The sequence below is a fragment of the Mauremys mutica genome, chromosome 2, assembly GCF_020497125.1.
Source record: "Mauremys mutica isolate MM-2020 ecotype Southern chromosome 2, ASM2049712v1, whole genome shotgun sequence".
Classification (NCBI taxonomy): domain Eukaryota; kingdom Metazoa; phylum Chordata; order Testudines; family Geoemydidae; genus Mauremys; species Mauremys mutica.
In genome coordinates this window covers 292,908,160-292,925,028 of record NC_059073.1, presented here as the reverse complement: position 1 = coordinate 292,925,028, position 16,869 = coordinate 292,908,160, and the positions used below count along the sequence as shown (strand labels likewise).

Here is a 16,869-nt window from a genome sequence, read left to right as displayed (position 1 = left end):
TTATTTCTAGGCTGTTGAGAAAAATTAGACTTATCTGTATAGCTCATTTTATGGTTGTATCACTGGTATCCTTCAATATGCTGCCAAAATTATTTGCATTCAGAGTTTCGTTAGTCTGAAAATTTACAAGTACGCCATCAATTTAAAAATCAAACTCCTGTTTGAAAACTTTTACCTACCTTTTTTAGTAGATTGTAACTAAGGTTATGGGGAAAAGAAACTTTTTCTCATCTTTTCATGTTTTGCTTTGTGCAGCTGACAGTACTTTGTGTACAGTCAATTGTTTACATTGTAGTAACACCAGTCAGGTTCAGGGCCAGGCCCCATTGTGCTAGCACTGTACACACATAAAATCAGACAGACCCTACCCCAAACGGCTTATAATTTTAGCATATGATGAGAGAGAACGTGAGGAGAAACCTCCTGGAGGGTGTAGGTCTGGGAGGGAAAAGGGAATAGTGAAACTAATGTTTCGTGTAAGCAACACTCTATTCCCCTGTATAGTCGATCAGTTTCCCCTGTTTGTGTTAGTCTTTCACACAGCAACAAGGAAAGGGAAACACTTTTAAAGTTAAGAAAATAAGATGTGTCAAACCAAAAAATTGTTAGGAGTACATGAAACTACTTAATTTTGTTTTAATTGACGAGGTTTCAGGTTAATGATGTCCCTTTAACGTGAGATAGAATTATTCTTCAGAAATATTAACAATAACTTCCATTTCTTTCACTCCCCTTTGCTGTAGTCTGTTGCAAATGTTGGTGTGTTTAGATAGTCTCATTATAGGTTGTGTTGACTCACAAATTAAACAATTGTTTTGTAAAATCTTTCAAGTTTTTGAGATGGTAATTAGCAAACAGAGAATCAGACTTGTGTGTTTGGGCACAGAATAAAAGACCAGAATTATACTGTTTACCAGTTCCCATAGCCCATAAATTCAACTTGGTGTTTAAGTGAGAGGCCCTCAACTGTCTAAACAAGTGTTTATGAAAAATCAATGTTTATATACTCCCTTTCACATAGTTCCCCTTTCTTGATTCACTGTTCTGTTTGTCACCAGAATGGATGGTGATGAGAACAAAAAAACTTGTGTATACGTAGCATTATTTGCAAAACAATTCTTACTCTTCCTCTGTTGCAGGCTCTGGAGATGTACAAAGATGACTGGAATAAAGTCTCTGAGCACGTTGGGAGTCGCACCCAGGATGAATGCATTCTCCACTTTCTGAGACTTCCCATAGAGGACCCTTATCTGGAGAACTCTGATGCATCCTTGGGCCCATTGGCTTACCAGCCTGTACCTTTCAGCCAGTCTGGAAACCCAGTGATGAGCACTGTTGCTTTTTTGGCATCTGTGGTAGATCCTCGGGTGGCATCAGCTGCAGCTAAAGCTGCTTTAGGTATGGGGTCGCTAGGGCTATCTTTCCTTATGATTTTGTCTGACATAGTGTAACTTTGTGCTTGGTTGCTGGCTTTCCCTTGAGCTTTAGAAAGATCAGCTGCTATCTTTAGTGTTCCTTCAAAATGCAGCTAACATAAGTTGAAAACAGAAGCAAATATCTATAAAATTACTCAGGGAGGAGTTACCAGTATGGTTATTGTCTGTTTTGCATTTTACTAATGCTAGACTAGATGACGTATTGAGGTCCCTTCCAGGCCTACACTTCTATGATTCTATGAACTATTAATTGGTTTGTAAAGCACTACATAAGTGCCCATTATTACTTTTTATCATTTTGTTTAAATGTACATTACATTAACAAATACTGCTACAGTGTTAAATCACTTATTTGGAATCTTGTACAAAAAAGATAAACATAAAGGTCCTAGCAGTCGATTTTGGTTCTATTAATTTTAACTTGTTGCTTTCCTGGTTATGTTATGTAACCGTGATTGGATAGAATAGTTCTTGCATACTCAGTAACCTGTTATCTTATTTTCTGTAGATAGAATAAATGTACTAGTTTGTATATGTATAGTTTGGAAGAGATATTAACTCTAACTACTGCTAACTATCACATTTCAGGGAAGGAATGAGCTTCCTTATGTTATAAGTGAGGAGGAACTTCAGAACATATTGAAAATTCACTTTGTCATTGTATTTATGTGAGTCTGTGAAAACTGATTATTTTTGACATGTGATGTGCAGACATCATAATATTTTCTCTTTAATTCTTTAACAGAGGAATTTTCTCGGGTCCGAGAGGAGGTACCACTGGAACTAGTTGAAGCCCATGTCAAGAAAGTGCAGGAGGCAGCAAGAACCTCTGGGAAGGTGGATCCAACATATGGACTAGAGAGCAGCTGCATTGCTGGAACAGGTCCAGATGAGCCAGAGAAGCTTGGTAGGTCATAAGTTTTGAATGCAGACATTTTTGCATATCAGGTTTATCTTTAATACTTTTTTTCAGCGAGAAACAAGCATATATATTTTCTATATAGAATATAGTAAAAACCTGAATCTGTTAGTCTTTAGTATACTATCTCTCTCTTCTTTGGTCCCACCCTCACTTCTTCTGTCCCTTTTAGGTCAGAAAGAGACCTAGACAATTATAGAACAAATAATTGTCAGCAATAAGTCTTGCATATGGCTTATCATAAATCTGTTTTGTGTTAACAATTCCCGAAATGTTGAAGCTAGAGGTAGGACACATTTGTCATTAGCAAAATTAGAAGTTAGTGTTCAATAGCATTTAGAGTCTTTTGAATATAAACATTTTTATAATATACAGCTTTCCTGCAAGGAACTTGGACTACATTGTAAATGTCACCCATTTATTTCTATTGCTAACATTTTAATATAGAAAGTTTTCAGGTTTTGCTGATGGAAAAATCTTAAACATTTATATAAAAGTGTAAGTAACAGGTAGCTGACATGACTCATTGGTAGTTGTTAGATGTGTGTTAGACCAAACAATACTCTTATTGACACAGTAACTGATATGCACAATTGTAAGAAATAAAAGGAGATCGGATAAAAGTATATAGCATAATGGACGGTCTACAGAAGATAGATTGGGAGTTTCTGTTCTCCCATTCTCATAACACAAGAACAAGAGGACACTGAGTGAAATTAAAAGGTGGGAAACTGAGAACTGATAAAGAAATTCCTTTTTACACAACACAGAGATAGACTGTAACTCATTGTCACAGGAAGTTGTTGAGGCCAAGAACTTAGCAAGGTTCAGAAGGGATTGGACGCTTATATAAGTAATTTACAATATCCAGAGTTGTCATAATAAATTCTAACCATTTAGAAAGGAATATTAAATTGCATGTTTCAGGGTTTAAGCCAATGTCTATCAACAGTTGGGATGAAACCTTGTCTAGGGGATAGATTATCCCACATCTGCCTACTGCAGAGTTCTCACACCTACCTCTGAAGCCTTCAGTACTGGACAAGATGGACTTTGGTTCAGATCCCGAATGTCACTTCATATGTTTCTGTATACAAGACTCAGAATGAAAACCCTATCTCTTGGGAGATATAAAAGCAGACTAAGCAAAACAATTAAATATTCCAGAGGGAACAATTCTGCATTGACCCCACTGGTAGTAAGGTTGGTTCAGACCAGATGAGACATAATGCCTTCCATCTCTTTGGAAGTTATGATAAAACCAACTGGATTGTATGACTTTGTCAAAATGTAAGTATAGAACACCCATGCTGGGGGAGGGAGGGAGGATCATTACATAATGTTTTTTCTTCATTTCCACTCTGTTTTCATGACTTCCTGCCTGTGTTCTGGGTACAGAGTTAGACAACAGTAATGATGAGAAAACATTGTTTCATTAGACCTGAACTGCACATGGACAATGCGTATTGGTTAGTAGTGCTTTTGTGTTGCATAGTTTGGGCCATTCTTAGATTTTTGAAAACTCTAATGTAGCTGTAACTGTCACAGTTGAGCTGAGTTTCTAATGTGCGGACGCATTTGCTTACTGAGTTACTTCAGTAGATACTCTGGCATATAAGGCTAATATTTTAGGCTATGATTATTCATGTTACAAAAATTGTCCTCTGTAGCACAAATGTGTAGAAGCTATGCGGCTGTTTCAACCTCCTAGAATACGTGGAAAATCTCTATTTGAATACCCTTTCCACTAAAAACCAACTTCTCTTTAAATCCCATTCTTAAATAGAGAATGGAAGTCATATAACTTAGTTTTCTATTTAGTTCCTTAAACCCTGCAGCATAGTTGCTCTTATTTCTTCCATTTGGATTACTACAGTGTGCCTGCAGGGACTCTGCTATATACCCACTAAAACGCAAAAAGATTTTAATCTTTAAACGTTCAGTAAAGATCTGGCAGCACTGTTAATGTTTGTCAGTAAATTTTTAATATCTCAAAATCTCTGTTCAGCATTGGTTGGCTGGTGTCTTATTTATCCTACCACAAATAATTTGAGAGTGAATTTAGGGTTTGTGCCAGTGAAGCATGTCTCGTACCAGATAAAGCTGAGCGTAGTGTAGTCTGGATAGTGTGCAAGCTTTGCCTCAAGCTCTGCCAGAACACCTCAGGCCTTACCTACGGTATCCCCCAATACTCCAGACATGAGCAGAGAGTACAGAATTGTGTGGTGATTTTTTGAGGTGGGCTCATAGGAACTAGGAGCACAATAGTACACTTAACACCTACCTCTCTAAGTTTCATTCCGTAGTTGAAGTAGATATATGTGTACCATGTATGATGCTTATTTTTAAAAAGTACGTAGATTTAAATTGGACAGTGTTTAGTTTAAACTAAAAACACTGCAGAATACCCCCTAAATTTCACATTACACTTGTCAGACTTTTTTTTTATATATATATAATTGAAACTGAAATTAGCAAGCTATTCCATAGTGTTCTGTCACCTCTTGTCAGTTCCACATGGTGTAGCAGGGCAGAGCTGACTTGGAGGAGCATAGAACTCTGAAATGACGTGACAAATACATGCTGAAAAATAAACATCATGGCATCTGGAATATCTCCTTCTCCATGTCTGTGTCACATTGTTTTGTCATGTGGAATTGACAGGAGCAATAGCCCTCTAAATCCTTTAAAGGGGGAATAGTTTTATTTTTCTTATCTGAGAGTCTCGTGTAAAACAAATCTAAGTATTTTCCAGCTTGGATTGAGGTTAAATTAGTGGTTATATTAAAATAATCAATGGACTTATGCCTATTTTAGCTGGAGTAGTTACAATTTGATAGTAAATCTTGCCCAGCAGGATTTGAGACAACAGGAGTGGACTTTTCTGAGGCCTGAGCCCTGACATTCCTTAGTTTTCCATCATTAATATTGGACACTGGCCTGTCATTGCCCTTTTCTCCAAAAGGATACCCACTAGTTGCAAATACAGATTTTGTAGCCTTTGCCATTTAATAAGGGGATGTGGAAAGCAGACAACCATAACATAATTCTTGTGGACTGGGTTCTATCTCCAATACTGGCCTGTTATAGTTAATGTGATTTGTATTGGGCTGTGATTAATGGAATAAATTAGGACAACAGCAGACGGTTCTCCCTGGGGGAGCTTCACAACAAGAGTTAACTGGGTCACTCGACAATCTGCATGGCCTTTCACCTCAAAACAGCTTTGCAGTGGAGGACGCAGAGGAAGAATCTACCAAGGTTGCACTTGCAGTAGTGTTTTTAATAAGATAAAGTATATCTGCATGGCATACGCCTACTGAAAAAGCTAGCTGTGCTTGCATCACTAGAACTGAAGTATTACACTTAATGTAGTTTTCAAGAGTGACATATTTATCTATTTAGGAATACACTGTAATTAAGGTTCATTGATGTAGCCTAGAAATAAAATTACAGCTCCACTAGTCTTTTGAAAATCGTGGTTTTTATATTGATATATTTCAGTGTCACGTGGGAAATGTGATTGGTATAGACCAGTGTTTCTCAAACTGGGGTCGCTGCTTGTGTAGGGCCCTTTGTTTTACCTGCCCCATCTGCAGGTCCGGCCAATCGCAGCTCCCACTGGCCACGGTTCGCCACTGCAGGCCAATGGGGGCTACTGGAAGCGGTGGCCAGTAAGTACCTCGGCTCACGCTGCTTCCAGCAGTTCCCATTGGCCTGGAGCAGCGACCCACAGCCAGTGGGAGCCCTAATCAGCCGGACCTGCGGACGGGGCAGGTAAACAAACCGGCCCGGCCCGCCAGGGGCTTTCCCTACACAAGCAGCGACCCCAGTTTTGAGAAACACTGATATAGACTGTGGGAGCCACTGTTAGTCTAGTATTCTGACCTGTAATAACCTTTGTGGTTTGCTGTATTCAAAGCTGACAGCCAGGATCCTTCACATCAATATCTAGAGCCATTGTAGACAATTACAGAGTCTATAGTGGATCAGATCATTAACATGATAGATGCCATGAATCAAGGACATCCAGAATTCCCCTTCTGAATACACTGGGAGCCCTCAGCTTAGGGATTTTTGTTCACTGTTACCTTTAAGGGCAGGATCAAGCCCTTAATAATCACCCTTGTCTTCCTGTATTTCATGGTTTTTAAACCATGTTTTAAACCAGTTTTGTTTGCACACATACTTTGCAAGATGCACATTGATGTTTGCCCAGATGAACTGTGGGCAGGATTAAGTTCTAATTGCTTGTACAAAGAGCCACTTGAATGCTAGAATCTTAAAGGTACAGCCAGCTCCACTCTGGACAGATGCAAGATGTCCAGACAAAAGCAGTTTCCCAAACCAACATTCATATGTTTTGAGCTATCTTGTAAGCAATACAAAAATTAACTTCTGCATACATTCATCAGAGCCTCTCTTGCTTTGCTTCAAACATTCCTGTCCCCAAATCCAGTAACAGCCCTACACTTCCTCCTCCCTGTCAGTCCTTGCCCACACACCTCTGAGTTTTGGGTTTTTGGAGCAGTGAGGCCTCATATCCGATTGTTAGGTGAGTGTGGGGAGGAGGGAGAAAAGAGCACCACCCAGCACCAGCAACCTCCGACATTCTTGTGTCAAGCCCTCCAGCTCAACATCTGCCCCACTTCTAACAGAGAGCACCTCATCTAGCCTCCAAAACCTCCCACTGTATCGTCAGAGGACCCAAACCCCACAATCGAATTTTGGCTGCAAAAGATTATTTTCATAAAGACTTTTTTTGGTGGAATCCAGGAAAGTTGAGGTCATGAACCCAAGAAGGTAAAGAACTACTAGATTTGATCACTAACCAGCTGACTGTGCACAGTGCCCTATATATTATTCCGCAATGATGTTTACACACTTTGCAGCCAGGTACAGCCCTTGTCCATTTATATTAAACTTCGCAAATATTTTAATTAATAAAGTACACTGTAACTTGGAGATTTCAGTTTGGATGGTGATGGTGAATGTTGAGTTTCCTGGGTAGAGTACTTTGTCCTTCTGTAATGGCTTCCATTCAAGGATCTCAAAGCACTACACCAAACATGAAGCAAACCTCTGTTCTGTTTTGTTCGGTTTCATACAGAGTCTTATCCTGCCCTCATTACTGTTCTATCCAAGTCCCTTCCAGCAGTGGTTTATTCTTTCACTTTTCCACTTCACACAGGAAAATTTTGTGTGCACTACAGTGTGGTGTTTTGGTATGGTTGTGGTGGAGGGTTTTTTTTTGTGTGTTTAGTGCTGTGTGTTAGACAAGGCAGGTCAAAGAAGTTCACCTTGTACTTGGAGTGGTAGGTGGTGAGATTTGTGATGGCCCTTACTTCCTGTTGGACCTTGTTCTGCAGTTTCAGGTGAGCCCTGGGAAAACTCTGTCTTCTGCACAATCTTTGCCCTTGTTGTAAAAAGTTCCATTGTGCCTGCGGAGTGGAATGGTCTATCTTGTCCTCATCTCAGAGGGTTGGGTGATCTTTATACTATGCCCAGGCCATTGAGTGCCTTGAGGATAACGACCAAGTCCCTGAACTTCATATGATATTGTAAGGGAAACCAATTTATAGAGCAGAGGACAGGTCTGATGTGCTCATGTTAGCCTATGTTGCTGAGGAAATGCACTTCAGCATTTTGTACTAGTTAGGGTTAACTAAGAGCTGAAGGTTTGTTGCCCAAGTATATTGCATTGCTGCTGTCTAGACAGGGAGTTAACAAAGGTGTGTATAACCTAGGCCTTTAGCCTGGTCCTATCCGTCAACCTGTCTGGCATGAGTGGCCCTATCAGAAGTTATGCTCCCATCAGCAAAGCTCTCGGGATCATGGGGAACTCAAGCCTTTCAGCCATTTCAAGGCACAGTCCATGGGACTGATGTGAAACCTCAGACCTCTTCTACATGTATTGGCAACACTGTAAGTACCACAGATGCCACAGATGGAACCAATGAAAACATTAAAGCCAGAACAGTGAAAACCTGCCATACCTTTTGTAACTCTAAAGCTGAAGAAACAGAAATCTTGTCCTCCAAACTAAACTTAGAGTATTCAACACCATTGTAATGTCAACTTACTCTGTGGCACTAAAACTTGGAGATGACTTCTTTGAGTGATGTCCCCATGGGTGCTCCACTGTAGTTCCTTCTCTGCTGCACCTACAGTGGAGTCCCATGGGGGGGACACATCTCAAAAAACCTCAGTTACCACACAAGGTGAGTAACCCTCTCTTCTTCGAGTGAGGTCTCCACAGATGCTCCACTGTAGATGCAGCAGAGAAGGAACTACTGTGGAGCACCCATGGGGACACACACGTTGAAGAACCTCAGTTACTGCACAAGGTTGAGTAACCCTCTCTTATTAAGATCTTACTACCTAAACTCCAGGCTTTCATAAACAGTTTTTAGACAATTCTTCAATATCAGATGAGCAGAAAAAAAATGACAAATTACAGAACAAAAACAGAGATGGCTAGGACATACATGGAGGAAAGACCCGAATAACATAAGACAGGCATTGGACTGGAACCCCCAGGTCAAGAGGCAACAAGGTAGACCAAGGAAATGCACAATAGAAACAGAACTGAAAGAAGATGGAAGCCAGTGGTGAATACGTGGAGTAGAGAGGCATAAGAGAGAGAAGGTGTGTTAAACTTCACCACCCTTGTTTTTATGAATGATTTTGCCCCAGTTCCTATCATGTCTGTGCACTTGAAAGTTTCACAGGCAGAATAAGCACAGATAAGGGTGGTCATTTTACCTCCTGTATTTTTGTCAGGCAGTGATTTCCCTTTCATCTCTGTGTGTGATTTGACTGAATGCAAACATTGCTAAAAAGAAGCAGTCGTGGAATATTTTACTCATTCATGTCCCTGCCAAGACCTCTCTCAGCTAGTACAGTGCCTTTTGAGGACTGGTGATAACTAAGGCTACGTTTTAGCCGTGTATTTTTAGAAAAGACATGGACACATCACAAGCTGTAAAGAAAAATTCATGGGCCCATGACTTGTCCATGACTTTTACTAAAAATACCCACTTGGACTAAAACTTAGGCAGGGGTGGCAACCACCACGGGTGCTGGGGGAGGTGATCCAGGACCCCCGCTGTTGCTGGGGGAGGGAAGGTTGGCGGGGCTGGCAGGGGCTTCCTACCCAGCTCTGCGTCCCTACAGCTCCTAGGTGGTGGAGGCAGGGGCTCCTCCGCTACTCCAGCCAAAAGCTCCAGCTGCCACAGCTCCCATTGGCCAGGAACCGCAGCCAATGGGAGCTGCGGATATGGGCAGCGTGTGGTACAGGGAGATGCACACCCCCGCCTAGGAGCTTCAGGGAGGCCCCCCACCCCAGGTAAGTGCGCCCGCCACATCTTCCAAACCCCCTGTCCCCTAGCCTTTAGCTCCCTCCCTGGACAGCACCTGTCATTGCAGAGGTGACAAAGTCACAGAATCCGTGACCTCCATGACACTTGCAGCCTTAGTGATAACTATCCATCCTTTCTTAAAATGGACTCATGCAGTGTTCACAACTGCTTCACAAGCTTTTCGTGAACTACCCATTCTCCTCTGGGGAAAGTGTGCAGGTTTGTCGTGCTGAGCATGTAGAAGTGTCACAGAGTACAAGTATGGGAAGCGCTAACTGTTGTGCATTCCTACCTTTCACTGAGCATGGAGGAAAAAGGTTCTGTTTACTAGCAAGATTGCCATACATTTGAGCCTGCTAATCAGTCTGACCGTATCGGCCTTTTCATTGCTAATACATTGATTATCCAGAATCAATTTAGTATTTGTTCATATTAAAGGGTATGTTATAATGAACTGTGTAAATCAGTGAAAACAAACGGGGCCAACCTGCTCTCAGGGTACCTGTGAATTACTAAGTTTAAACACATTTTAAAGGTAACTTTGCATTGGTGCATTCTGCTGCTAAGAGTGGGGAGTTTATCTGGCCAGGCTGTCTCATGTAGCTTGCAGGCAACCTGATTAGAGAAATTAAACAAAGTTCAGACACTTTGTAATTTCCCTGTTGATTTGAAGTCTGTTTCCCTTCTCCAGTTGTAGGGTTAAATGGGGCTTCCTTAGAAGCCAGTCATAGGTTCGTCATCACTAACCAATAGATGTTGCTACCTAACTAGGCAGAGCTCCCTGTTTTTGAGGGTTGTGTTTTACTATTAAGGCTAGGAATATGATTCCTGGAGTGTGGGCGAGGTATGCTTTTGGGCTGGAGGTGCTGTGCTCCTCCTTGGGATGATGCCTTGCATTGCTTGGTACCTCTTGCTACCTCTTGCTGCTTAAGAACCATAATTTATTGATTCTGAAGGGAGAGCCATATAGTTTTTCTCCACATGAAAAAGATGATTGCTGTGATGCAGGACCTGCTAAAGAGGATTGTGGCAATAGAGACCCTTGAGGCCCTGTAAGAGGGACTACTGAGCACTCCCTGTAGAAGGGAAGGAAGGTTATCACCATCAGTTTGTGATGGGGATACCCATGACCCAGAGGGCTAATTCCCATCTAAATTGTCAGTTTTGTATATTCTTCATTACCTGGTCAGATTTTTGCTTCTGGTTTGCAACAAAATCAATAAGGGTCATGTCTGTATCTTCCTGGAATACAGGCATCCTTTATTTTATCATTTGTATCCAGACTATCAAAATATGATGTTTTCAGGTTCACATACCTTTCACGTTTGGATGTCATATTTATATTTTTTACCAGAGTCTAGTCTCCTTATTACATTAACTTCATTTGAAAATTCCCACTACTATGGTAGTTAAAATGGCTTAAAATGTAGAGATAGAAACCTGCATGAACTCAGATGAATTAAATTCAGTTTGCCCTGAAACTCATAGCAGAGACTTTTTCAGTTTCCTTTTTCATTTCATTCATTTAGCATTCCTGCATGCACCCATCAGTATAAGCAAAAAATGTAAATAGTTCATGCCAGCTGGAGGCCTGCAGTCACAACACTTCACTGCAAATAATGGCTCCGCAACCAATGCGATAAGACAGTTTTCAAAAAACGTCAACTACTACCTGGCTAAACTTGCCATATTGACTTTTTTATTTGTTAAAACAAAATTTTATTATTACAATCACTGCTAGACAACCTAGATTACATCAGGAATTATAAACATGTGAAAATGCAATTTATAATGAAACTTAAGATATTTTCTTAGTAACCGAACATATCCATGTTTAGTCTCATTGCAGAGGCTAATATATTTTTGGAAGTTTAAGGAAAATTCTTTTAGTTTTGTAATGCAAGGGAGGGTGGGGAAAAACAAAATTTATAGTGGGGAAAGTGTAAGATTTATTTGTGCACTTTTTTTGTTGCTGAATTTTAAAACGTAAGGTATTTCTGGCAGTCTAGTCACACTGAGAACTAGTCCTTTACTTTTCAGCAAATACATGAGTTACAATTTAAAAAGTAAACATGGGAACTGTGATGTTGCCTCAATATAACATTACAACTAATAAACGCATAAAGATTTAAATGTAGAAAACTTTTTTTCATAGGCTATTTGCAACTCAGAAATATTCTTTTAAAAAGAATAAACATGTTTTATGAGTGAAATTTTTATGCCACTGCAAAGATGGCATGCTATGCTGGGGGGAGCCTTTTTCCTGCAGATCTGATCGGCTACACCAGCTAAAAAGGGTGTATATAGTAGTTGCTGCAAGAGCACAATGAAGTATTAGTTGAGAATGTGAACTCCACAAGCACAATAGATTAACTGCAAGGAGTTTGCAAAATCAAACCAAAGAGCTCTGGATTTTGTACCAGGGGAGTTAGAGAGGAATAGGAACAAATCTAAATGCTCAGTAGCAAAGTAAAGTCACGTTGCTTGTATGGTAGATTTTCTGTTCATTGATTGCATCTTACACTTACACGGTAACTTGATAAGAAACTGCTTAACAGAATGGGATGGAGTACTGTGTGTTAGTGAGAGCATGATACTGGGACTCTTGAGCTCACAGACACCGGGCAGCTAACTTAACTTGTGTGTCTTAGGGCAAGTCCACACTACAGCGCTACATCGGCACAGCTACAGCTCCTGTCGGCATCATTACTCTATATCGGAGATGCGGAAGCTGTCAGTGGGAGAGCATCTCCTGCGTCCGGTGTGGAGATGTGTGGGGGGAGGGGGCTTTTTCACACATCTGAGCAACGCAAGTTATATTGACTTAAGCTGTAGTGTAAACCCACCCTTAATTTTCCCATTTGTAAATTGGAGGTAATACATACCACACAAAGCACCGGGGAGGCTTGTTTAATGTTTGTAAAGATCTAATAGATCCTTTGATAGCAGGTGCTATAGAAATGCAAAGTATGTTTATAATAGTATGCTTGATGAGTAGAAAGGGCAAAGGACTGGAGAATATGCTGTAGGAAGCAATGCTGAAGTAGCCCCCTAAGGGTGAACTAAATAGGGATTAACGAGCATCGTCAGTCTCTAATTTCTCTGGTTTATTGGACTACGATGTATCTGTCACCCAAGTGGTGACCACCATTTTTCTGAAAAGTGTCATCCTAAGAATTTTAGTTTGAAACAACAATAACGTATTTAATGTTTTTGGTTGCCAAGTCAGTATTAAAGCAAGATGGAAACTTAATTTTACACAGGGTAGAGAGGAACATGCAGTACTGTTGTGTGTAGAGAAAGAAAACATGTCTGTGTGGTGTATGTTACTTTTCAATGGTATGGTGGCTGCCAGCAAGCAGCCCACATGATTATTTTAATTATAACCTTTTATTATCAAATGCAATTCAGACTGTATAAATAGCAGGGAGTACTTTTGTCAGCCTGTGATATTTCATACGGCTGAGCAAAGCGAGATTGGTCATTCTGACTGGGAGATCTACATGAATCAAAACTTCAGAATTGCTTCACTGTTCTCCCCCACCCCATTTTCTAATCAGTTGTTTTTGTTTTATACATAATGTAGCATCCTGTTTTGCTGCTTTTGCCCATGAGTTCCATCAGTTCCTCTGTACTGAGAGATACTTGGGAGTGTTGGGTTGCCAGCAGCTTGGAGCTTGGGTAGGGAAGATGAACAGAGGGGCATGTTTCTGTAGCAGGGGAGTCTTGTTTTATTGAGGAACAAGCCCTAGGGTCCCTGGTCGTGAAGCTTAGGCAAAGAAACTGTGGTTATGGGGCATGAAAGAAAACCTGCTAATTCTAGGGCAGGGAAATAGAGAGGCTTTCTTGTGAATGTTTAATGCTTTAACACTGTTTGTAGAGGTGCTAGAACTTAGTGTGAGAATATTTTTACAGAACATAAATTACTCTTCTACAGTCAGATTTGGATAACATGATAAAATTAGCCTCTGATAGTGTTTTGATCACCTGCAAATTGGAAATAAAGTCTCCTACTGACTTTCCATGCATGCTGATATTTGTGTGCATAGAGTTCATAAAGCAATTCAGGAAGTTTGTGTTAAGCAGTGATTACCCACTCTTGTAATACAATAAGTTCTTAAGTGAGGCTGGTCTTGCATGCTTGAGCTATGGACCATCTACACAGACAAATCGACTACATTGGCAGAGCATGTTATATTATAGTCAACCAACAGAATTATAACACGGATTGAACATGTTATAGAATTGTGGTGTATCCTTGGCCTTTTACAGGTGTGCAACAGTTTGAGTTTTGTCTGCACAGGCAAACTATGTATCTTCATAGCTAAATAAAAATGCTGTCACGGTTATTTTTAGTAAAAGTCGGACAGGTTGTGGGCAATAAACAAAAATTCATGGAACCCTGCAATCTGTCTGTGACTTTTACTAAAAAATAACTGGGGCAGGAGGTCTGACTGAAGCCCAAGTGGGGGAAGAGAGCCCAAGCCCCACTGTTGGGGGTGGTGTCCTGCACCCTCTGCTGCAGCAGTTCCGGGGGCCCCTTTCTGCAGCCTCAGTGGCTCAGAGCCCCGGGGGCCCCCTGCAGCAGCTGACGGCTCTGCCCCACTGCTCTGGGGCTGAAGCAGAAAATGTCACAGAAGTCTCTGCAAGTCACAGAATCCATGCCTCTGTGACACAATCGTATCCTTATGCATAGCTGTTTTAATATTGTTGGCCTCGCATACCCTGGCTGGCCAAACGTGCAAAGGTAAAGCTGTATTTCAACCTGAATTTTAAACTAAGGCTATAGCATAATGTATTGTGCTGCCAAGCCTCCCATGTGTCCAGTGTTACGAAGCTTTCTTGCATTTTTCTAAAGAACTGTTCTATTTATTTAGGTGGAACAAATGGGCCAAAGCCGTTAACAACCCAGTCTCTGTCCAACACTAAACAGTGTTAAACATGGTCCAGGGTTTGGCATTCAGAGGCCTCAGCCTGCTTAGTACCATGGCCCAAAAACAATTGAAAATTTATTTTAACCTTCTATTAAAGATAAAGAAAAGGAGGGGGAAAAAAGTTAAAGCATTTGAAATGTAAAGAATCAAGTCAGGCTTTTATTTTAATATGTTTTGTTCCCTTTAGCTGGAGAGTTTTAGAAGGAAAAACCTCTAGTTTGACAGTCTCTTGGATATTATTAAAGATGGTAATAACTGTCCCTCTAGGAAAAAAAGTTAGTTGAAATGAGCTGGAGCTACTACTGTTAAAATCTGATCCCATTTCATCCCAGGTGGTGGCTGGGATTCAGCGGGAGCCAGTAAAAGTGGGAATATTATCTGGGTCCCCCTCTCTGGCCTGGTCTGGTCAGGACATCTCTCAGGGTTAGGATAATGAAGGCCTGGGACCCCAGGAGATGAAGGCGGTGGCAGCCATGATGGTGAAGCTTGCTTCAGTATCCTCTGTTCTTTCACTTAATCTGTTTTTTTTTCCTGTTCATTGTTCTCCTTACCTCTCCTCCCCCTAGTTCCCAAAAAGGTCTTTCTTTCAGGACTCAAAAAGGGTGGAATAGCCCATCCCCTCATTATTTTTGTCCATCAATTAGGCCTACTTTCTGACACACTAATTTTGGTTCATTAACTCCACATCATTTGTTTTTAACAAGTATAATTACAGCAGTCCTTGGATTATTTGAACATGGCCTTTTTGGTTTAAACTAATCCAGTTTCTCGGTCTGGTTTTCTTGCATCTAGTCCCATTAACATGTGTTGTTATAGGTTGTGACATCTTATGAACTTGCACTCACTTTTTACAGTTAAACTCACAATTAAAGTAAATTTATAAACCCAATTACCACAACAGAACAGAGTAGGACATTTCAGTTAGACCTGTAATTAATTTTCAAGTATAATAAATGGTGGTTATGGCACTTTTAACCACTCTGCTTTATGTACTTGTATTTCTTCTCACAGATGGAGTTGAAGAAGAAAAAATGGAAACTGAGACAGATGGGCAACAGTCAGAAAAGGTAAAAGTCTGAGATTTGTCTCTGATACAGTGATTCTTTTAATGAAGTTCACAAGTTTGAGTTGTTTGTGTTTGAGTAGCACCTAGAGGCCTTAATCAAAGATCGGGGCCCATTGTGCTAGTCACTGTACAAATGCATAATGAAAAGATGGGCCTTACCCCAGGTGACTTAAATTGTAGTAAAGAGCTCCTTGTTCTCAGCCTCATCTTGTGCAGAGTGAATTAAACACTCCTGTCATAGGAGTGCCCCCTTGCAAGTTTATTGCTGAGCAAAGTGGGAAGATATGTCGGTATCTTTTCCTGTCCTTTCTAGCCATGAGGAGAGGGTCTGAGGAAGGATCAAAGTGGAGATGTCAGATTTAATTGAAGAGCCATAGAAAAACTGCAGCAGCACATCCTGACATGTTACAATGTTTTTCTTGTAGTGTTGGATTGACGATTCTGACTCCTGATTGTGCAGTGCTGTGATGTTTTCGGCTCTGCACAGTTTAATTCAGTGAGAAATTGACTTTCCAAGATTAAGTACCTTTGCTCTAATCTGACTCGAGATCAGTAAAGAGAAATCAGTCCTCCAAGAACCATTCCTAATTTTTGAATTTAGTGTAACTCAGTTGTGGTGGACTGCCAAGTGCTCCGAGTAACCTATTTTTATAACACAAATATAAACCAAGAGACACCGAGAGGATGAAAGACACAGAAAATAGTTCTTGTATTTCCCTTCTGTGTGCCAGCTGGAGTTGGATTGGCAACGTGAGTGAAGGCATTTATTCATAGTTGCATCACAGACCATGGCAATGCAAGCACCCTCCTTTGTCTAGTGCAGGGGTAGGCAACCTATGGCACATGTGCCAAAGCTGGCACATGAGCTGATTTTCAGTGGCACTCACATGGTCCTGGCCACCAGTCCAGGGGGCTCTGCATTTTAATTTAATTTTAAATTAAGCTTCTTAAACACTTTACAAATCTTATTTACTTTACATGCAACAATAGTTTGGGTATATATTAGACTTATAGAAAGAGATCTTCTAAAAACGTTAAAATATATTATTGGCACGTGAAACCTTAAATTAGAGTGAATAAATGAAGACTCGGCACAGCACTTCTGAAAGGTTGCCGACCCCTGGTCTAATGAATGTGACTCAACTCTGACTTA

General features: G+C 40.7%; 1 protein-coding gene across 1 annotated transcript in view; it reads left to right on the top strand.

The window, feature by feature from the left end:
- Nucleotides 1–16,869, top strand: part of SMARCC1 (SWI/SNF related, matrix associated, actin dependent regulator of chromatin subfamily c member 1) — a 147,336-nt gene that overhangs the window by 83,518 nt on the left and 46,949 nt on the right. The window contains exons 20-22 of the mRNA XM_045004886.1: nucleotides 1,140–1,398; nucleotides 2,182–2,343; nucleotides 15,662–15,717. Coding sequence (XP_044860821.1) covers nucleotides 1,140–1,398; nucleotides 2,182–2,343; nucleotides 15,662–15,717 — 477 coding nt within the window. The remainder of the gene's footprint in view (nucleotides 1–1,139; nucleotides 1,399–2,181; nucleotides 2,344–15,661; nucleotides 15,718–16,869) is intronic.